The 23,076-nt window shown below is 39.0% G+C and overlaps 1 protein-coding gene across 4 annotated transcripts in view; it reads left to right on the top strand.

The window, feature by feature from the left end:
- Positions 1–16,979, top strand: part of spopla (speckle type BTB/POZ protein like a) — a 177,568-nt gene extending 160,589 nt beyond the window's left edge. For all 4 annotated transcript variants that reach the window (XM_063048632.1, XM_063048633.1, XM_063048631.1 and 1 more), the window contains 7 exons: positions 5,893–6,020; positions 11,306–11,483; positions 11,572–11,627; positions 11,852–11,974; positions 12,863–13,005; positions 13,107–13,160; positions 14,796–16,979. In XM_063048632.1, coding sequence (XP_062904702.1) covers positions 5,893–6,020; positions 11,306–11,483; positions 11,572–11,627; positions 11,852–11,974; positions 12,863–13,005; positions 13,107–13,160; positions 14,796–14,940 — 827 coding nt within the window. In that variant the 3' untranslated portion in view covers positions 14,941–16,979. The remainder of the gene's footprint in view (positions 1–5,892; positions 6,021–11,305; positions 11,484–11,571; positions 11,628–11,851; positions 11,975–12,862; positions 13,006–13,106; positions 13,161–14,795) is intronic.
- The last annotated feature ends 6,097 nt before the right edge of the window (positions 16,980–23,076 follow it).

Raw genomic sequence — 23,076 nt, 5'->3', positions numbered from 1 at the left:
CCAATTTCAACAATTTGCAAACTATTGGTGATAATTTGTGGGAATACATTGTTACTTATCTGTTCCTAAACTGGCATGCATTCTGAGTTTAGCCCAGTTTTTTGAAAACTTGAAACCTTAACTCTATTGAACTAACTGCAATGAATCATAACAATTTGAATTTATGCAAGTCCTTTAATGTGGAGTAATGTATCAGCAAACATAACTGTAAGCAGAGTAAAATATTTCCTTCTTTTTCACCTTCTTCCCCGATTTTATTTTTAAATGAATAAATCTGCATTATAAAATTCCTTTTATAACATCAGGATACCTCAGAGCTTCAATGCAAGGAAATGTGGCAGTCCTTTAGTGATGCAGTTGACAAATTGTGGCAAGGTACATGAAATATAAGGCTTGCATGAGGTACATAACAAACATGGAGAATTAAATGCAGAAGATAAGACGATGGTTTGCATCATTTCTTTGAGATCTGTTTTCATCTGAGGCTAGGAATGAATTAAATGTCAGCTTATACAACAATTATTAACAGTCATTCATAGCATGGGTTTTCAAGCATGTATGAGGTCATGGCCCTCTGTCTTATCTAAGAACAAAGTTTAAAGACCTCAGTCTGAATGTTATGCAACACAACATAGCTGCTTTTGAACCTTGTCTAATTAGTGTGTACAATTCAGCATTATTGTCAGGGTGATGAACTTGTATTATCAAATGTTTGTGTGTGTGCTGAATTCTGACAGTCACTGGTCCCAGGAAATCTATTCAATTGAGAAGTGGTTTTACTCTAATTTCTCAGCTATACTTCAGAAGTGCAGGAAACCCTCCTTTGATTTGTTCTATTATCTTTCTATAGCCTTCATAATTATATAGCCTTCCAGTATGAATCTATTTATTGGCTGAACTTTGCTTTTTTTCGCTTTAGGATCTTGTATTTTAGTACTAGTTAGTTTTTATAGAAACATAGAAAACATAGAAAATAGGTGCAGGAGTAGGCCATTCGGCCCTTCGAGCCTGCACCGCCATTTATTATGATCATGGCTGATCATCCAACTCAGAACCCAGCCTTCCCTCCATACCCCCTGACCCCTGTAGCCACAAGGGCCATATCTAACTTCCTTTTAAACATAGCTAATGAACTGGCCTCAACAGTTTGCTGTGGCAGAGAATTCCACAGATTCACCACTCTCTGTGTGAAGAAGTTTTTCCTAACCTCGGTCCTAAAAGGCTTCCCCTCTATCCTCAAACTGTGACCCCTCGTTCTAGACCTCCCCAACATCGGGAACAATCTTCCTGCATCTAGCCTGTCCAATCCCTTTAGGATCTTATACGTTTCAATCAGATCCCCCCTCAATCTTCTAAATTCCAACGAGTACAAGCCCAGTTCATCCAGTCTTTCTTCATATGAAAGACCTGCCATCCCAGGAATCAATCTGGTGAACCTTCTTTGTACTCCCTCTATGGCAAAGATGTCTTTCCTCAGATTAGGGGACCAAAACTGCACACAATACTCCAGGTGTGGTCTCACCAAGGCCTTGTACAACTGCAGTAGTACCTCCCTGCTCCTGTACTCGAATCCTCTCGCTATAAATGCCAGCATACCGTTCGCCTTTTTCACCGCCTGCTGTACCTGCATGCCCACTTTCAATGACTGGTGTATAATGACACCCAGGTCTCGTTGCACCTCCCCTTTTCCTAATCGGCCACCATTCAGATAATAATCTGTTTTCCTATTTTTGCCACCAAAGTGGATAACTTCACATTTATCCACATTAAATTGCATCTGCCATGAGTTTGCCCACTCACCCAACCTATCCAAGTCACCCTGCATCCTCTTAGCATCCTCCTCACTGCTAACACTGCCACCCAGCTTCGTGTCATCCGCAAACTTGGAGATGCTGCATTTAATTCCCTCATCCAAGTCATTAATATATATTGTAAACAACTGGGGTCCCAGCACTGAGCCTTGCGGTACCCCACTAGTCACCGCCTGCCATTCTGAAAAGGTCCCGTTTATTCCCACTCTTTGCTTCCTGTCTGCTAACCAATTCTCCACCCACACCAATACCTTACCCCCAATACCGTGTGCTTTAAGTTTGCACACTAATCTCCTATGTGGGACCTTGTCAAAAGCCTTTTGAAAATCCAAATATACCACATCCACTGGTTCTCCCCTATCCACTCTACTAGTTACATCCTCAAAAAATTCTATGAGATTCGTCAGACATGATTTTCCTTTCACAAATCCATGCTGACTTTGTCCGATCATTTCACCGCTTTCCAAATGTGCTGTTATCACATCCTTGATAACTGACTCCAGCAGTTTCCCCACCACCGACGTTAGGCTAACCGGCCTATAATTCCCCGGTTTCTCTCTCCCTCCTTTTTTAAAAAGTGGGGTTACATTAGCCACCCTCCAATCCTCAGGAACTAGTCCAGAATCTAACGAGTTTTGAAAAATTATCACTAATGCATCCACTATTTCTTGGGCCACTTCCTTAAGCACTCTGGGATGCAGACCATCTGGCCCTGGGGATTTATCTGCCTTCAATCCCTTCAATTTACCTAACACCACTTCCCTACTAACATGTATTTCGCTCAGTTCCTCCATCTCACTGGACCCTCTGTCCCTTACTATTTCTGGAAGATTATTTATGTCCTCCTTAGTGAAGACAGAATGGTTATGGTTCAGTTCTTTTGACTAAACTTCCTGCTGCTGCTTCCTAATATTTTAATGTCTTATTCCTGATATGATTTCTTCAGATTAAGACACAAGCATCATGATTGTAGAAATAGTGCTTAATAATCCAGATTCAAGGAATGACTCTGTGACTCTATACATTGTGTATAATTAAGCACATGTGATTTTGTTAGTGACTTCCTGTAGAACAGGGGCCCAATCTTCAAGGATGCAGCATTAGAAATTGCCAGAGACCTGCTAAGGTTATTCTCTTTGTGTGCTTTAACGCAAATAATTTAACAATATAAGAATATTTTATTGCCTTGTTCATCATTTGTATTCCGTTGAATATTCAATGAATATTCTGTGCATTAATTGGTCGCAATTATTTGTTTTGGTCATTTTCTGTTTCTGGATGAAAATATGGTAACAATTTTGGAATGACTCTAGAATTTAACAGTCATGTGATTCCCAAAAAAAGCCATAAAGGATTATTGATATTAATATTCAGTCCATTGTCTGCACCTCCTAGGTATTGTCACTAGGATTCAGGAGCCTACCTCTTGCTGGTTCATAATCAACACATGCTGGACCTGGCAATCAAGTTCCCCTATGTTGCAGAAATAAGATTAAGAATCAGGTTTAATTTCATTGGCATATGTGGTGAAATTTATTGTTTTGCAGTAGCAGTACATAGTAATAAAAATTATAATAGGCACATATAAAAGGTAAATAAGTAGTGCAAAAAGAGAGGAAAAATATTGAGGGTTCATGGGTTCATCGTCCATTCAGAAATCTGATAAATTATACGATGCACCATGAGGCAGGAATTGTCAGTGAGCGTAATCTGAAGGTTCTCTCAGTAATGGAAAAACAGAACATGGTATAAATCAGAGGATCAGAGATATGTGTCACAATGATAATGTGGTATAATCATCATGGGGAACTTTAGTCTACCTATAGACTGGGCAAACAAAGAGCAGTAATATACAGAGGATGAATTTGTGGTGTGTAAACAAGAGTTTCCTACACCTTTGTGTGAGGAATCAACTTAAACAGCTTATGTTAGGTTTAGTTTTCTACAATGAGTAAGAGCTAATTAATATAGCCTGCAACCTCATGACATGAACATGAACTTCTCTAACTTCAAGATAATGCCCTATTCCTCTGTCCACTCCTGGTTTACAACCTGTGAATGGTGTAAGCACTCATCTTTTTCAGTTCCTGCATTGACTAACTATTCACTCCTACCCCTGCTTATTTTGTTTTAATTTCTCATCCTCTTTTCTAACCTCGGCCACATCTTTAGCAGCCAAATGGCCTCCTTCCTCTATTTCTTATATGCTCCTAAGCTTGCATATTTTCAAGCACAGTCTTTGTGGAAGTGGTGCCCAATCTCACTTCTACACACACGTGAGCCCCACTGGTGCAGTACGTGGTGGCTGATGCTGCAGGTTACACTGCAAGCAGTAGCCATCTGCTGCTGGTGCTACAATGGATCCTCTAATTGTTGTCTTTCCAGGTCAGCTTTCTTCCATGGTGGTGTCAGAGTGAGTGTATGTTGCAACAGTCATTGGCTTGTCATGTCACTCATCAGTCCATTAATTTAAACAATGTAATAAGAATGTGTAACTCCCGTGCTTGAGAATTGACAATAACACTCTAGGGCACTATTCTCTTTAATTTATCAGGTTGACAGTGTTCAGTGTTCTGTCTCTTGCTGGTATCCTTATTTTCCTTCTCAGTCAAAGCAGCCTCAGAGCTACCAAACTGATGGCTCAAAATTGTTGGAAAACATTTTCCACTGTACCTACATTTCTCTCTAAGAGTTGGTGGTCTTCTACAGCTTTAAAATATTTTAAGAATTTTTACATGTAAGTTTACTTGAACAGCTTTTAGGTCGTCCTTAACGATCAAAAACATTTCAAATCCAGTTTCAAATGTTTTTGATGGCAGTTAAGTGTCAAGGTTATCAGGTATTTCAATCGTTAATCTTCAAAATCCTTGCCTAAGGTCTTTCTACAGAACATACTTCAACTCTTGGATTAGATCTCATGTATAAAGTCTCAGCTTGACTGGTCATTCATATCCAGAATATGTTAGTGCAGGCAGGCAGTGTGGTGGTGAATCCAGGCAGCTGACTGAATCCAAAGCAATTCTGCACATTGGGAATGTGCTAGATTCCAGTTCTGTCCAGTATTCAGACCAGGATACATACAAAGAGTTTTTAACTTAAGCTGTCCGCCATCAGATCAAACGTTACAAAGTAGTGCAGAGTTCATTGTTCTGAGCACTAGTGTCAAGAGCAGTAAATATAGTGGATTCCTGCTAATTGAGCCATCAGTTAATTGGAGTACCCGCTTATTTGAGGTAACTGTTAAAGAACAAAACTAATCGAGAAAATAGCTGGGATTCCCTGCTCACTGCGGTTTCAAGCATTCAGGCTTGGAGATTCAGGAAACAGTTGGGAATGAAATTAAAACAACTTCACTACGGCAATTTAGGAACTACAAAGAAGTTGAAGGTATTGACAATCATCTTGAATGTTACAATGAAATGAAGATTTAGAGGGTGCAATTATTAAAAGCATTGTATGTAGGATGTCCATTATCAGTGCTAGGTGTCTGCTCTGATTTTGTTCATTTATGCTCTATCAATAGAACATGGCAACATATGTTCACTGGATGAATTCCTCTGTCGAAAACCATTAGGAACTAGTACACAGTGTTGCTTTTAAGTTCTGTATTTCATTTATATATATATATATGTGTGTGTGTTACTCATTTTAAATTAGTTTGTGTTTTTATACCCTTTTAACTATTTCCATGAAACTTTGGGCTAAAATGAACTGTTTCCAATGTGTCCCAATTACTTGGAATCCACTACATTGTAGTGTCAGGCAATCTTTTCTTGAGAGCTGTATTCAATGTTAATTCTATCAACTATAAAGAGAGCACATATTTTAATTGAGTAAACTAATCTGTCTTAAGAGTTAGACCAAAGCAAAATATGTCATAGGTCTATTTTTCGTAGAATGAATTAAATTGATTTTTTTTCTGTACAAAAGGAGGTAAGATTTCCTCTTCATTATTTTCATTAAAAATAGGTTTTGCCAGAAACAGTGAACATTGGAAACCTATTCTGATACTTGTCATGTGATTGCTGCATATATGTACTTGTTTTTTTTAAATACCCCTTTCTCAATTTATTTCTAATAGAAAGTCAAAGGGCATATCGATTTGTCCAAGGCAAGGACTGGGGTTTCAAAAAGTTTATCCGTAGAGACTTCCTTCTAGATGAAGCAAATGGTCTTCTTCCAGATGATAAACTTACACTGTTTTGTGAAGTAGGTGAATGTTTTAAATCACAAATGGTTAGGTAAATGTATTTTAATGTAGTGTTTATTTTAATGTATCAGTTTATTTTATTTAAGACACTCACTCCAAGTTTACTTGACCATTGTAAGTCTTGAACTTGTTCAATTTTTGCTTTGTGCATTATACAATCAGAAATTATAAGGCCTAAATGGAAATTTTGCCATCATTCCTGGCAAATGATAGTACATAACACCTTGATAATTCTCTCTCCTATTGTTCACAAATCCTGATGGTTTGGTATCTTGCTCACCACGATCTATTTCCTGTACTCCTTTCAAGCTAATCAGGATGCAGGTTTTCTGTGTTTGCTTTAAACTCAGGGGCCTTGTTTCTCTCATTCCTGTTTAAAAATACCAGGGCTCTATATTTGCATTCCTGTTGAACATACAGAATGCTTTACTGTGGTTGATGTATTACTTAAAATAATTTCCAGTCATCCAGGAAATCTACCTGTCCAGTGTACACTGGTCATGAAGCTGCTGGATTATTAGGATTTTACTATATTTCTTTAGCAATATCTGTCATCATTCAAAATTCATTTCTTGCGGGCTTTTCTTGTTTTCCTTTTCTCCTATTTGTTTTGAGACTTCCCATTTTAATATGAAAAATATATATTCTTTTTAAACCTCATTCAACTTGCAGTGCACTAACTTTAGAATTTAGTGTTTTGTGAAATTAGTACAGGTAGTTGTTACTTATAAAGTAAAAGGGAAACAACAGGAATTCTGCAGATGCTGGAAATTCAAGCAACACACATAAAAGTTGCTGGTGAACGCAGCAGGCCAGGCAGCATCTCTAGGAAGAGGTGCAGTCGACGTTTCAGAGGGTCTCGGCCTGAAACGTCGACTGCACCTCTTCCTCGAGATGCTGCCTGGCCTGCTGCGTTCACCAGCAACTTTTATGTGTGTTGGTTAAGTAAAAGGGAAATCACTTGTGAAAGGTAATCCTCAAAATTTCACTTAATCTGCTTAACCAGCTTTGTGGATGGCAATCTGAAATGAAAACTCTTGACGCAAACACGAGGAAATCTGCAGAAACGTTGACTGTACCTCTTCCTGAAAACTCTTGACACTTGGTTTCCAAATGTGCAACTCTTCTGAATACATTTATTCTTCTTCAACTAGTTCTAGATTTGAATTATAAGCTAGTTTTAGTGTCAAACTAGTATTGTGTTCACTAGTTTTTATATATCTAATGTGAACTTCCAAGCGCCCTCCAGAAAGTATTTATTTAGTCAATGGTATACTTCTATGAGCTAGCTTAACGCATACTTATAATGTTACATAATTACATGAGCAGACATGGTGAGATAACATATCTACAGGTAAAATGAAATTGTAGGTAAAGTGAAATTGTTTGAACACAGTTGTCATCTTTAGTGTGTTGAACCTCTATGGTACAAAGATTAGAATTATACTAAAGATAGATTGTCAGGTTATTACTGAAACAGCTGACTGATTAGCAGGTTTCAAGGATACCAGATCATTGCATCATTTCAATTTGATCCTGGTATTTACAGTTCATGTGAGAAACTTCATTGTTGTAGTCATAGTCATACTTTATTGATCCTGAGGGAAATTGGTTTTCGTTACAGTTGCACCATAAATAAATAAATAGTAATAAACCATAAATAATTAAATAGGAATATGTAAATTATGCCAGGAAATAAGTCCAGGACCAGCCTATTGGCTCCGGGTGTCTGACCCTCCAAGGGAGGAGTTGTAAAGTTTGATGGCCACAGGCAGGAATGACTTCCTATGACACTCAGTGCTGCATCTCGGTGGAATGAGTCTCTTGCTGAATGTACTCCTGTGCCCAGTCAGTCCATTATGTAGTGGATGGGAGACATTGTCCAAGATGGCATGCAAGTTGGACAGCATCCTCTTTTCAGACACCACCGTCAGAGAGTCCAGTTCCATCCCCACAACATCACTGGCTTTATGAATGAGTTTGTTGATTTTGTTGGTGTCTGCTGCCCCAGCACACAACAGCAAACATGATAGCACTGGCCACCACAGACTCGTAGAACATCCTCAGCATCGTCCGACAGATGTTAAAGGACCTCAGTCTCTTCAGGAAATAGAGACGGATCTGACCCTTCTTGTAGACAGCCTCAGTGTTCTTTGACCAGTCCAGTTTATTGTCAATTCGTATCCCCAGGTATTTGTAATCCTCCACCATATCCACACTGACCCCCGGATGGAAACAGGGGTCACCCTGCTTAACTTGCTCATCTTGCTATGTCATGTTACTTTGCGAAAAGAATAATTGAAATGTGGTATATGGGAGTATTTACAGTGACTCCAGTGTATCTTATTTTCCCTTGGTCAGAAGTTAAATATATAATACATATTTGCTGTAAGTATAACTTAGTTGATAAAGATTACAAGAAGTGTCAGGAGATTTGCTAAATGTCATCTGTTGCTAATTTTTAGATGACTGTAATTTTAGTAATATACATTTCTGGATGTATTGTGATCCATGAAGTTAAAGTCATTGTTACACTGTTAAAAATTGTAGTGCACATAGACATTTCCACCTAGGTTCTAGTTTTTGAATACTTATTTGTTTTATAAATCTCTTAAATTCTACTGCATTCTTTCAACTAACAATCCAGTCATTTGTTCAGATGGCTGTTAAACAATATGACAGTGGGTGCAAAACCATTCAGCTGGTAAATAAGGTCAAGTGAAGCACATTATTGTTAATAATAACAGTTAATGCATTCTTTTCCCAATTCAAATTTTTAAAAAAATAATGTGGAAAAATATGCGACTCAATTGCATTGGGAGAAACCTTCCATATTGTGATACTTTTCTAGAATAGTTACTTTATTGAAGGAGGGCTATTCAGCTTATCATGTTCTTGCCAGCTCCATCAGAATCACTCAATAATTCCACCAATCGCCACCCTCCCCCAATCCCTTGGCTTGTTTTCTGAATCCTGGTGAATGTTTGATCACTAAGTATGTGTTATAGTTCCTTTAAAGGCCACAGTGTGCCTACATCACACCTGCAAACAGTGCATTTCATATCCCAGTTACACAGTATGCTTTTTTTTAAAAGAAAAAGATTTTTCTTCATGTCAATCTTAGTTCTCTGGTTATCTCACATCTGTGACAACTGGTCCTTGACACAATGTACCAAAGAGAAGAGCTTCCTGTAATTCATTCTCTTCAAATCCTCATTATCTTGTATACTTCTATCAAATCTCCCCTCAACCTTCTCCTCAAACAAAGTAATTCCAACCCCTCTAATCTATCCTTCTATCAACCATCCCTCATCCCTGCAGCCACATGTAGAACACTGAACGTAAAACACTTTAGCACCGTACAGGCCCATTGGCCCACAATGTTGTGCTGCCTGTTTAACCTACTCATAAGATTAATCTAACCCTTCCCTCTTACATAGCCCTCCTGTTATTCTATCATGGTGTGCCTATCTAAGATTTTCTTAAATGCCCCTAATGTACTTGCCTTCACCACCACCCCTGGCAGGGTGCTCCACACACTTGCACTCCTTTTTTTTTAAAAAAAAACTTCCCTGACATCCATTCCCCGTCCCCCAATACTTTCCTCCAATCATTTTAAAATTATGCTGCCTGTTATTAGTCATTTTCACAACACTACCTCACGGCTCTTGAATTCATTCCTTGACTAACGAAGGCCAACATACCATACACCTTCTTGACAACCCTATCAATTTGTGTAGCAACTTTAAGGGATCTATTGATGTGGAATCCAAAATCGCTTTGTTCTTCCACACTGCAAAGAATCATGCCATTACCCCATAGTCTGCCTTCAAATCGGCTTTTCAAAGTGAAACACTTCACACTTCTCTGGGTTGAACTCCATCTGCCACTTAGCCCAGCTGTGTATCCTGTCAATGTTCCATTATAAAACTTCCACAACCTTCTACAGATTCTGCAGGTCCACCAACCTTCATGTCATCGAAAACTTACCCAATTCTTCATCCTAGTCTTCTATAAAAATCACAAACAGCAGGGATCCCAGAACCGATCCCTGTGGAACAGCACTGGTCACAGACCTCCAGGCAGAATACGCTTCATTTCCAGCTATCCTCTGCCTTCTATGAACAGGCCATTTCTGAATCAACACAGCTGTAATTCCCTGGATCCTATGCTTCCTGACTTTCTAAATGAGCCTACCATCTGCAACCTTATCAAGCGACCTACTGAAATCCATATACCCTGCATCCACTGCTCTATGTTCATCATAGTGCTTTATCACATCCTCAGAGAATTTGATCAGGCTCATGAGGCATGCCTTTGTCCCTCAAGGAAGCTGTGCTGACTATCCCTAATCAGAATATGCTTCTCCAAGTTCTCAAATCCAACCTCTAATTCTTCTCCAATAATTTGCCCGCCAATGAAGTAAGATTTGCTAGGGTATAATTCTCAGTATTATTCCTACTCCCTTGCTTAAACAAAAGCAATAACACTCCAATTATCTGGTACTTCTCCTATGGTCAGTGAGGATGCAAAGATTATCACCAAAGGCACAGAAATCTTTCCACACTTCCCATTGTAACCTGGGGTATATACCATCTAGCCCTGGGGACTTATTGACCCTAATGTTGTCTTAAATCTTAAGTGAACTTGACAAGGTGTTCCCCAACTCCTGTCAACCATGATTCTTTCATCCTACCATACTTTCCTTGGCTCAATGAAACAGATCTATCTGGAACCCCGTGCAAATGCTCCTTAGACAATGTCCATCTTTCCATTATTCATTTCCCTGAGTGTTTTGGTTGCTGTCTCCAACACCCAAATATCTTGCCACCTAGACAAGACATTTAAGGCTGTTGTTGTCCTAAATATAATCTGAAAGGCAAATAAGTAATTCCCTAGCAACACTCATAAAAGTTGCTGGTGAACGCAGCAGGCCAGGCAGCACCCTAGGAAGAGGTACAGTCGACGTTTCGGGCCGAGACCCTTTGTCAGGGCTAACTGAAAGAAGAGCTAGTAAGAGATTTGAAAGGGGGAGGGGGACAAACGAAATTTTGAGATTTCGACTGTACCTCTTCCTAGAGATGCTGCCTGGCCTGCTGCGTTCACCAGCAACTTTTATGTTTGTTGCTTGGAATTCTAGCATCTGCAGATTTCCTCGTGTTTGTGTTTTTAAATTCCCTAGCAAGCTATTTATTAATATTTTTTTCAGCTGAATTAATTACTATTTTTTTTAAACCTAATGTTTATTGGTTTTGAAACTTGTGTTCTTTCTGCTCTGGTTTAGGTGAGTGTAGTTCAAGATTCTGTTAATATATCCGGCCAATCAAATATGAATACATTAAAAGTTCCAGAATGTCGTCTAGCAGATGATTTGGGGAATCTATTGGAAAGTTCTAGATTCACAGATTGCTCCCTTTATGTAGGAGGGCAAGAATTTAAAGCTCACAAATCAATTTTAGCAGGTAGGTAAGCTTGGATGTCAAGTTACATGTATCTTATTAGCAAAAAGAAATCCTGATTTTTATACTCTTTTTCCTTTCTACTTGACAGCTCGTTCTCCTGTTTTTAATGCTATGTTTGAACATGAAATGAAAGAAAGTAAGAGGGTAAGAATTCTATGTACTTGTTATTTTCAAGTTTAAGTCTTGATCATGAAATTGGTTTTACAGTTTGATTCTAGTTTTGATCATAATGTGACTAAGTGTATCTTCATAAAAATAATTATTGTAGGAGAAATACAATTGCTAAATTGGAATATTAACAAAGCTATCCAGTTTTAAACTCTGTTCAGTTATACTCACTTATTTTTCTTTTCAATTTTTCCTAACAGAATAGAGTAGAAATTAATGATGTAGATCCAGAAGTTTTTAAAGAAATGATGAGATTTATCTACACAGGAAAAGCACCAAATCTTGATAAAATGGCTGACAACCTGTTAGCAGCTGCAGACAAAGTAAGTAATGAATATTCTGAAGCACGTGTCCAGAAAAATGTAGATATAATGTGCATCTCAAGTCATCTAGATGCTTGGAAGTACTTATGGCACTGAAAAATAAATGTCATGCAAGAATATTTTTGAAGGCAAATGACTGTTGTCTTGCATATGACAAATTGCCACAGCAAATGAGATTGGATTATCTAGATTTGAAAGTGTTAGGATAAGAAATATCACTATAAATATTGTACACTTTGAGCTCATCAGATACCGTAAAATATTCAATGTTCTTTTGAATGCGGAAGCAGTGCCTTAGTTGAATGATCTAACACCTAGCATGTTCAAGTGGGCATCACTCCCTCAAATTGCTCAGACATGTTGCCAATAATTAGCTCCCCCCCCCCCACCCCATGTTGTTGCCTGGCAGTACACATTCTCTCCAAAGTTCCCCATCAGCATTCTCCCATGATCGTACATTCCTCACGATGTTGTATTTCCCCTAAAGTATCACTTGAAGCACTTTGGATTGTACCAAAGCAGATGGGGGTGATCCATTTGGCACTTCTGTGCCCAACTGACCACATTTTTCTGCTTAGAAATTTGGGCCATAAAATAAGTAGCTAAAATAAATAATCTTTGTAATCTTTGAAATTGGTAAGATATTGGTTTTTTTAGTGTGTTATTTGTGAATTTTAAGTTTTGGTTTGTATATTGTTAATGTTTTATTGCATTCTTCGAAAGATTTTTTGAAAGGGGCTTATTTCAGCTGCTTTGGAAAAATGGAAGCTGCTATCAGAAGTGATGGTCATTTTGATCTAGATTAAATCTTCAGCTAGTAAATTGCATTTCTAGTTGTCATTTCCCATCATGGTCAGGTAATGGATTTTTTTTTCTATCTCCTTACAGTATGCACTAGATCGACTAAAGGTCATGTGTGAAGAAACTTTGTGTAGTAACCTCTCAGTTGAAAATGTTGCAGAAATTCTCATTCTTGCAGATTTGCACAGCGCAGAGCAACTGAAAGCACAAGCAATAGACTTCATTAACAGGCAAGTGTCATTGCTTTCTGTCATGTGTTATCTAGATTGCCAAATATTTATTTTAAAAGTCTGATGTTATTTATTCTTTTCCTTACGGTTTTTCCTAATAGGTGCAGTGTTCTCCGACAACTTGGGTGTAAGGATGGGAAAAACTGGAGTAACAAGTCAGTAATGTGATGGAATATTTAATTTTGGGTTTATCACTGTGCATCATTTGTGACTTTTTTCCACCAAAGTAGTCCATTTTTGATTTTGGACCTTTTTATCCATTTTTGATTTAACATAGAAGAGCACCTACAGTATAGTCAAGACAAGCATTCCACAAAAAGCTATCCAAAGAATAAAATGAGACTTGAAAGGTTTGCCATCGAGGACTAGAAAGTTTTAAAACATTCTGTGAAATACTGTGAAGAAATTTTTATGGGCTTTATCTATTTCACATGCCTTTTTATGATTTGCTTGTGAATTTGGTAATAGATACTTTCAATCAGATCTCTCTAATGTAACAATTTGTTCTTATCTGAAAATTGTTAACGATCAAACCTGCTGGTAAGGTAGTGAGAGTCAGCTTATAAATATCTCTTGAATTTAAAGACATTCTTAAAAGCTTGAAGATTTGCACAGCACAGAGCAACTGAAATTCTTGTAAAGTCCTTTTGTAAATTGAGAAAAGTACAGGTCTTACAAAATATAATATTCTTATTGTGAAATGTCCCTTTTCAGCTATATACCATTTCCTGACAGCATATGAGAGTGCAATGGCCTAAATCGGGGCTTCCCAACCCAGGGTCCACAGACCCTCCAGTTAATGGTAGGGAACAATGGCATAAAAATGGTTGGGTACCCCTGGCCTAAATAGTGTGAAGTTGGGTAAAGTACAACTGTCAGTTTGTTCATTTGTTTTTTATTAATTCAGCATTTAAGAGGAAGAGCTGAGCTTCAGTTAGAGTAGAGGGAAGAGAAGCCTTTAGAAATCAAAAGGTGGAATGGAAGAGAGCACAAAGTGGTATAGCAAAGGGGTGAAGGAATAAAATGAGTGTGAGTAAGAAGGAAAAACTAAAAAGCAAAGATTTGCAAAGCAAAAGTATCTTTCCCCATCGGCAGCTAGTTGGATCAGTCCAGTGAAACCTGGTTTTATCCTCCAGGGAAGATCAGATTCAGGTTTGTTATTACCGATGTATGTCATGAAATGTATTGTTTTGCAGCAGCAGTACAGTGCAAATATTTTTATTTAAAAACTAAGTTATAAAATGGTGAAAATAATGTGGTAGTGTTTGTGGGTTCATGTACTGTTCAGAGATCTGATGGTGGAGGAGAAGAAGCTGTTCTTCAAACATTAAGTCTGGGTCTTCAGGCCCCTGTACCTTCTCCCCGATGACAGTAACATGAAGAGGGCATGTCCTGCCTGGATGGTGTGGGTCTTTATTGATGGGTGTTGACTTCTTGAGACACCATCTGCTGAAGATAACGTTGATGCTGAGGAGGGTTGTGCCCATGATGAAACTGACTGAGTCTGCAAACCACTTCAACCTGTTGAGATCCTGTGCAGTGGAAGTTCTATAAAAAGCTGTGATGCAACTAGTCAGAATGCTCTTCACTGTAGATTCTATAGGAATTTGCGAGAGTTCCTAATATTCAGTAATTTGGTAAAGAAAGCTTCATTGTCTAAAGCAAATCCCTCATTAATAAAACGTTATTCTCCAGATCTTTAAACAACACTTATTAATAATTGTGTGCTAATTATTTACAAATACTGTGCTGATTTTCTGAGGTTTTTTACCAATTTTTCTCAATTGCAGCCATGCCACTGATGTAATGGAGACAGAAGGCTGGAAATCGATGATCCACTCCCACCCTCATTTAGTTGCAGAGGCCTTCCGAGCACTAGCAACGGCACAGTGCCCTACTTTTGGTATTCCACGCAAACGATTAAAACAGTCGTAATTATGCTAGAGGACTTTAGGTACTGATCTTGCTACTGACTTTGTGTTGAGGTATTTCTACCTTGCACCCATGCAGGATGAAGACTTCGTCAGTTGCATACACAGGACACAACCTGAACTTTAACCGTCTTTTAATTGCTCTGCTGAAGGATGTGTTCAAGTATGGTCTTCAGCTTTAAATTAGTTTACATGCTTTTCTCTCAGCCACTTAAACAGCCTTAAATAATTTTCATCCTTCTAGTTCAGTTTAAATATTTTTTATGTTTCCTTTTTTTTAAATTAATGTGTGCCTTGTCAAAAGACTAGGCTATGCAGAATTGCATCAGAAACCAAAATGCAGAACCATCCATTGAATAGTTGAGAAAGGCAAATGTACTCTCTAACACTTTTCTAAGTGTTTGCTCTTTCACACAAAAGTATAATTAATAATTAACTTCCCTACAAATCTATCTATTAACCTTAATTAGCCAACAATTGGAGCAGTTAGCTATAACCACTCTCCTTTCAATATTAGTTTTCAATTGTGATTTTCCTCAATACACATTTGCATTATGGATACTGTTAAAATTCTGCATGACAGCCTGAAAGGGATGTACCATTCAATAGCACATGTCCTTATTGGGCCAGTGGTATATGAAGTACGTGGTTGGTTTGTGAACCACCATTTTCTTTTCAGTGTTTGTAAACTTTGTTTACAGTTTGGAATTTCTACTGTACAGATTTTTTTTGAAGATTAAATTCACAATTTTGGCAGAAATGTTAAAGACCTTTGTTACAATTGTGTGAAAATGGTTTGTAATGTTCAGCAACCTTCTAGAACTTGAGATTGCAACATAACTGAAGTAGAAACACTATAATTTGTGATACTGATGTACCAAAACATTGGAATGATTCAATTAAATATATTTAACTTGAATAATGAAAGAGCATTTCTGAAGACTACCCCTTTAAAATTTGCAAAAACAATGTTAAGACACTGAAGATCACCTGATCAGATTAATTTTTCCAGAATATGTTTATGATATTTCTATCCCTTTAACTTCACAAGAATTTTCTGTTCACCTTATTTTCCTTGAGGTGCTGATTCTTTTGGATCTAGATCCATGGGTGCTGGCCGCCCACCACCATCCAGTATCTCACCCAAGTGGCTGTTGCTCAAGTGTGACTTTCATATGGCTATTTAACCACTGGGGGATAGTCAAGCATATTGCAGTACTCGCCCAACATGCAGTTTGGATGGCAATCAGAAATGAGAACCCTGGATAATGTCCCATTTTACCCAAGTGGGTTTATAGCCCACTAGAGCAGCTCTGCTGCTAGTTCAGCTAAACCATCTAGCTCAGCACAGCTTAGCATTCGAAACAGATCTTCCTGGTACATGTGGCTCAATGACTCACTGGATAAACTTACTGAGCCGCTGAGGAGAATTCCATTTTTAGATTGAACAGGTATTGTAATCAAGTCATTTGTCTGAGACACTGCTAAGGTAACACTGTAAATTTTGTAGAAAACTCCACATTTCAGAACAATGATTTTTGCAATGCCTCAAATTGACGTACATGGCAATTGATTTGCTTATGTTTTGCTATTTTATTTATTATGCATCAATATATTTCATAAAAAAGACTTGTGTTAGGTTAAAGAAACTTTGTAAAACTTTATAAATGCAATTGAATGCACTAATTTGTATCAGCTGTAGGCTAATTTGTTCATTCTGTAGGCTATTGTTTCGTGAAAATCATTTTTTGTTAGAGTGCTCAAATATTTTTTAAAAAATTGGAAGTTCAAGAAGCCAATGGGTTTAATTTGTCAATGTATCTGTTTACTGTCATATCACAAATTCAAAGTATGGTTGCATGAACTACACACCATGAAAATTTGAATAAAACATCTTTAAAATGAGTATTGAAATGCTTGTTCAAAAATAATGCTTAGTACTTCCACTGAGGAGTTTGAATATGAATAGTTTTCATTTTAATAATTTTATTTATTTGTGAATTGATTGTTTTAGCCTGGGCAATACCATGTTGTATAATCTTATTCATTTAACCATTTCCTCTTCCCAGAATTAGGGAAGATAAGAATATGGATTAGCCTTTGGTTGACAGTGAAATGTCATAGTCGAAAAGCAGTTTGTCCTTTTTATATTATTATTTTTCTGATTCTGATTTAGTTTCTTATTCATAGTCCAAATAGAATATCCTCTGTGTGATTGGGAGGAGCGGTGACAAACACCTTTGAGCATATTTCAGTGTCAGTTGAAATGGGGTCCTTTGTTTTAAATGTGGGGCAGTTTGAAAAGAGTAGACTTGTTGAACTTAAAAACCAGATTTCACTTATCTAATTAGGTTTTGCTTAAGAATGAGAAGAACTGGAATAGACAGTTCTCCCTTTGAATATTCCATCATTTAGTGAGATGGCTGATATATAGTCTGATTTCATATTTATTTATCCTAATATCCTGAAATGTCTTTGGTTAATAATAATCTATTACTATAGATATATAAGCCAAATTGTGGATAATGACGCAGAAGAGTTCCAGACTTCTATCAGCGTCCAGATGTATAAGTATCTCCCAACCATTACATAGAACTTTGAATACAGTACTGGCCCTTCAGCCTATGATGTAGTGATGGCTTTCTAACCCCTCCCACATAGCCCACCGTTTTACTGTCATCATGTTGCCTATCTAAGAGTTTCTGAAATGTCCCCAGGGTATCTGCCTCTACCACTATCCCTGGCAGGGTGTGCCATGGACACACCATCCTTAAAGAATTAATTCTGACATCCTCCCTGCCCCCCCCCCACCCACCCCAGTACTTACCTCCAATCATAAGACCATAAGACATAGGAGCAGAATTAAGTCACTTGGCCTATTGAATCTTCTCCGTTATTCCACCATGGCTGATTTATTATCCATTTCACCCCATTCTTCTGCCTTTTCCCCATAACTTTCCATGCCCTGACTAAACAAGAAACTATCAACCTCTGCTTTAAATATGCTTAATGACTTAGCCTTCACACCCATCTGTGGCAATGAATTATACAGATCCACCAACCTCTGGCTGAAGAAATTCCTTCTCATCTCTGTCCCTCTGTCCTCTAGTCCTAGACTCACCCACTTTGGGGAAACATCTTCTCCACATCCAGTCTGTCTAGACATTTCAATAGTCAATGGGTTTCAATGAGATCCACTCCCCCACCCCCGGCACCCCCATTCTTCTAAACTCCAGTGAGTACAGGCCCAAAGCCATTTAACCTCATGAACCTCCTTTGAACTATCTCCAATGTCAGCACATCCTTAGATAAGGGGCCCAGAACTGCTCACAAGTGTGGTTTGACCAATGCCTTATAAAGCCTCAGCATCATATCCTAGCTTTTATATTTTAGTCCCTCAACGAATATTAACATCACATCTGCCCTCCTTACCACTGACTCAACCTGCAAATTAACCTTTAAGAGAATTCTACACAAGGACTCCCACATCCCAAGCAATGTAGTGTACAGGATCACCTGCGGAGACTGCAGCAAGAACTACATAGACCAGACAGGATGTAAACGCTCAACTCATTTACGGGAACACAAATGGACGGTACGAAGACACGATCCACTGTTGCTGATATCAGTACATGAAGAGCAAGAAGGACACCACTTTAAACGGGGACACCACGGAAATTCTGGCACAGATAAAAGTGAGAATTTTTAGAAGCATGGCTCTCTTCTGAAAACTCTACACAAACATATCAAAATCAATACCACTACAAGCCCTTAAGAGCCATGGAATTCAAAGCTCAACTGAAGGGTTAGCCAATCAGGACTGGGGCAAGAGAACGGGGAGTGGTGCTATATAAACGTGGGCACTCCCAGAGAGAAGCACCAACAACTATGCACTTGAAGATATCACCTTGACTGGTGATGAAACATCGGCAAGCTAATTGCCAAGCTCAGCGAACCCTGCAACATACAGTTCTGATTTTTAACTTTTCTATGCGTTTAGAAAAAAGTCTATGCCTTTATTCCTTCTACTGAAGTGCATGATCATACACTACCTGGAAAAAATGCCTGCCCCTCCACCTATCATTGTGTCATCTGCAAACCTGGCCACAAAGCTGTTAATTTCATCATCCAAATCATTGTCCTATAATGTGAAAAGAAGCCGTCCCAATACCCGCAGAATACCACTTTGTCACCAGCTGCGAACCAGAATAGGACCCCTTATTCAGATACATTTCCTCCTGCCCATCTTCTATCCATGCTAGTATCATTCCTATAAAACCATGGGCATTTGTTAAGCAGCCTCATGTTCATCACCTTGTCAAAGGCCTTCTGAAAAATCTAAGTAAACAATATCCACTGTCTCCCCATTTACATTTTCCCTTAAGGAAACCATGCTGACTTTGACCTACTTTAGAATGTACCTCCAAGTAGCCCCAAATCTTATCTTTAATAATGCACTCCACCATCTTCCCAACCACTGAAATCAGGCTAACCGTCCTATAGTTTCCTTTCTTCTACCTCCCCCCCCCCACTTCTCAGAGTGGAGTGACAGTTGCAATTTTCCAGTTCTCTGGAACTATTTCAGAATCTCCTTAGTAATAGCAACTACACTCACTGTCCACTGACACTCTTGAATTTCTGGTATACTGCTAGTATCTTCCACAGTGAAGATTGACACAAAATACTTGAGTTCACCTACCATTTCTTCTACATTACTACCTTTCCAGTGTCATTTTCCAGGGGTTCACTATCCATTCTTCTTGTTTTACTCTTTATATATCTGGAAAGAAAACTTTTGGTATCCTCTTTTATATTTTTGGCTAGCTTGCTTTTTGTCTCCTTATGATTTTTTTAGTTGCCTTCCACTGGGTTTTAAAAACTTCCCAATTCTCTAACTTCCCACTAATTTTTACTATATGCCCTCTCTTTTTGCTTTTATGCTGCCTTTGACTTCCTTGTCACCCACGGTTGCATCATCCTCCCTTTAAAATACTTCTTCATCTTTGGGATGCATCTATCCTGCACCTTCTGAATTGCCCACAGAAACTCCAGCAATTGCTGTTCTGCCGTCACCCCCCCCCCGCTACTGTCCCCTTCCAATCAACTTTCCCCAACTCTTTTTACATGCCTCTGTAATTCCATTAACTCCACTGTAATATTGATACATCTGACTTATCTTCTCTCAAGATACAGAGTGAATTTGATCATATTATGATCACTTAATCCCAAGGGTTCCTTTATCTTGGTTTCCCTAATCAAATTTGGTTCATTACACAATACCCAATCCCAAATTGCCATTTCCCCTATTGGGCTTGTCCACAAGCTGTTCTAAAAAGCTCTTTCATAGACATTCTACAAATTTCCTCTCTTGATATCCAGCATCAACCTGACTTTCCTAATCTACATGCATATTCAGAATCAAATTTAATGTCACCAGCATATGTTGTGAAATTTGTTAACTTTATGGCAGCGGTACAAGGAAATACATGATAAATACAAATAGAAGAAAAAAACTGAGTTACATTAAGTATATGTGTATTTATTATATACTTAAATAAGTAGTGAGATAGTGTTCATGGGTTCCATGTCCATTTAGAAATCAGATGGCAGGGGAAGAAGCTGTTCCTGAGTGTGTGCCTTCAAGCTTCTGTACGTCCTTCCCAATAGTAACAGTGTGAAAAGGGCATGTCTTGGTGGTGGGATCCTTAAAGGTGGACCCAGCCCTCTTAAGGCACAGCTCCTTGAAGATGTCTTGGGTACCACGGAGGCTGGTACCCACGATAGAGCTGACTAAATTTTACAAGTTTCTGCAAATTATTTTGATTTTGTGCAGCAGTGCCACCCCCATACTAGACAGTGATGCAGTAATTGGGGGTGGGGGGGATACTGAAATCCCCCATGACTATCGCAATATTGTTTTTATTACATGCCTTTTCTATTTCCCGTCAAAACTTGCATCCCATACCCTGGCTACTGTTTGGGGGCCTATGTAGAACTCTCTTCAGTTACTCTTGTAGTTTCTTAACTCTACCCACAATGATTCTACATCTTCCAATCCTATATCACCTCTTTCTAAGGATCTGATTTCATTTTTTACCAGAAGAGCCACTCCACCCCTTCTGCCAACCTGCTTGTTCTTTTGATACAATATGTTTCCTTGGATGTTAGCTGCTAACTATGATCTTCATTCAGTCACAACTCAGTGATGCCCATGTCATATCTGCCAATATTTAACTGTTCTACAAAATCATCTACCTTATTCTGTATGCTGCGTACATTTAAATAACACCTTCAGTCCTTTATTCATCACTTTTAGATTTTGTCCCTGTGTTAAACTTCACTTCATCCTGCAGTTCTGCCCTATCATCTGCTTCTCCATCCTCACAGTCTCACTACACACTGTATCTACTTGTCTGCCAACTCCCCCATCTTCAGCCCTGTCACGCAGTTTCCCATTCCCCTGCCAAATGAGTTTAAACTCTGCCCAATTGCTCTAGCAAATCTGCCCGCAAGGATGTTGGTCTTCCTCAGGTTCAGGTGTAACCCATACTTTTTGTACAGGCCATACCTTCCCCAGAAGAGATCTCAATGATATAGAAATCTGAAAACCTGCCTCCTGCACCACTTCCTCAGCCACTCATTCATCTGTACCATCATCCTAGTCCTGCCTTGACTAGCACATGGCACTAAGTAATCCAGAGATTACTAACTTGGAGATCCTGCTCTTCAGCCTCTTCCCTTAACCTTTATATTCACTGTGCAGGATCTTTACCTCCTTTCTACAAAAGTCATTAATGCCAATGTGTGCCACGACCTCTGTCTGCTGGCTGTCCCTCTTCAGAATCTTCCACAGCTGCTCTGCGACATTCTGGACCCTAGCACCTGGGAGGCAGCACACCATCATGGCTTCTCTTTCACAGCCGTAGAGTTTCCTGTTTGTCCCCCTTATGATCGAGTTTCATATCACTGCCACTCTGCCTGATTTTACCCTTCCTTGCTCCCTGTTGAGTCTCAGATCTGGCCAGTGCAACTGGCTTGTTTGCAACCGCTTCTGATGGGCCCTGATAGGTCATCTCCCACCCCCACCGCAGTATCCAAAGAGGTAGGCTTGTTGCGATCACCTTCAAACTATACTCCGTTCTACTCGCCATTTCTGGGGGAAAGTCTGGATATATTTCTATCAATGCTTCTTATCTTGTATACCTGTATATCAGGTCACCTCTCATCCTCATTGCTCCAAAGAGAAAAGCCTGATCTCACTCAACCTGATCCATATAAGATATGCCCTTTAGTTCAGGCATCATTCTGGTAAGTCTCTGCACCCTCTCTAAAGCCATGGTCATAGTCATAGTCATACTTTATTGATCCCGAGGGAAATTGTTCTTTGTTGCAGTTGCACCATGAATAATTAAATAGTAATATGTAAATTATGCCAGGAAATAAGTCCAGGACCAGCCTATTGGCTCAGGGTATCTGACCCTCCAAGGGAGGCAACCAGAAGTACTTGTAATATTCCAGGTGTGGTCGAACAGGATTTTATAAGACTGCAACAAGCAAGGAAACCAGAACAGATCCCTGTAGAACACAACTGCTCATTGACCTACAGACAGAACACTCCAATTACTTACCACTCCCCCCAACCCCAGCATTTTCTGCCTTCTGCAGGGACCACTCTTCCTGTGGTTCCCTGGTTTACTCATCTCTTCCCATCCCCAACACTTTCCCCTGCGTCCATTGCACCCCCTTCTGCTTTGCCCACTGCACTTAGTGTTTGTGATATCACCTTCTCTACATCGATGAGACCAGGTGTAAAATATGTGACTGCTTGGCTGCACACTTCCACTCTTACCTTCAGTGGCCATCTCAGGCTCCCAGTTGCATGTCATTTTAGTTTCCCATCCCAAAATGACCTGTCTCCCTAGCCAGGATGTGGTACTATAGTTCATATTCCACTTGAGTAGCCTGCAAACCAATGTTAAGAACTAGTTCCATCTGCTCATCATTCCTCTCATGTCAGGTTCTGTTTATCACCTTCCTTATTTGATTCCAGAATCTGCAACCCTTCATCTCCACCTTCCAGATTCTCTCTCTCTCTACCTTCATCCCTGTGTAAATGTCATAGTGTATTTTCTTCATGTTA

The sequence above is a fragment of the Mobula hypostoma genome, chromosome 5 (assembly GCF_963921235.1).
Source record: "Mobula hypostoma chromosome 5, sMobHyp1.1, whole genome shotgun sequence".
In the NCBI taxonomy this organism is placed as follows: domain Eukaryota; kingdom Metazoa; phylum Chordata; class Chondrichthyes; order Myliobatiformes; family Myliobatidae; genus Mobula; species Mobula hypostoma.
Note: the sequence above shows the minus strand (reverse complement) of the source record. Positions and strands in the feature narration are given on the sequence as shown.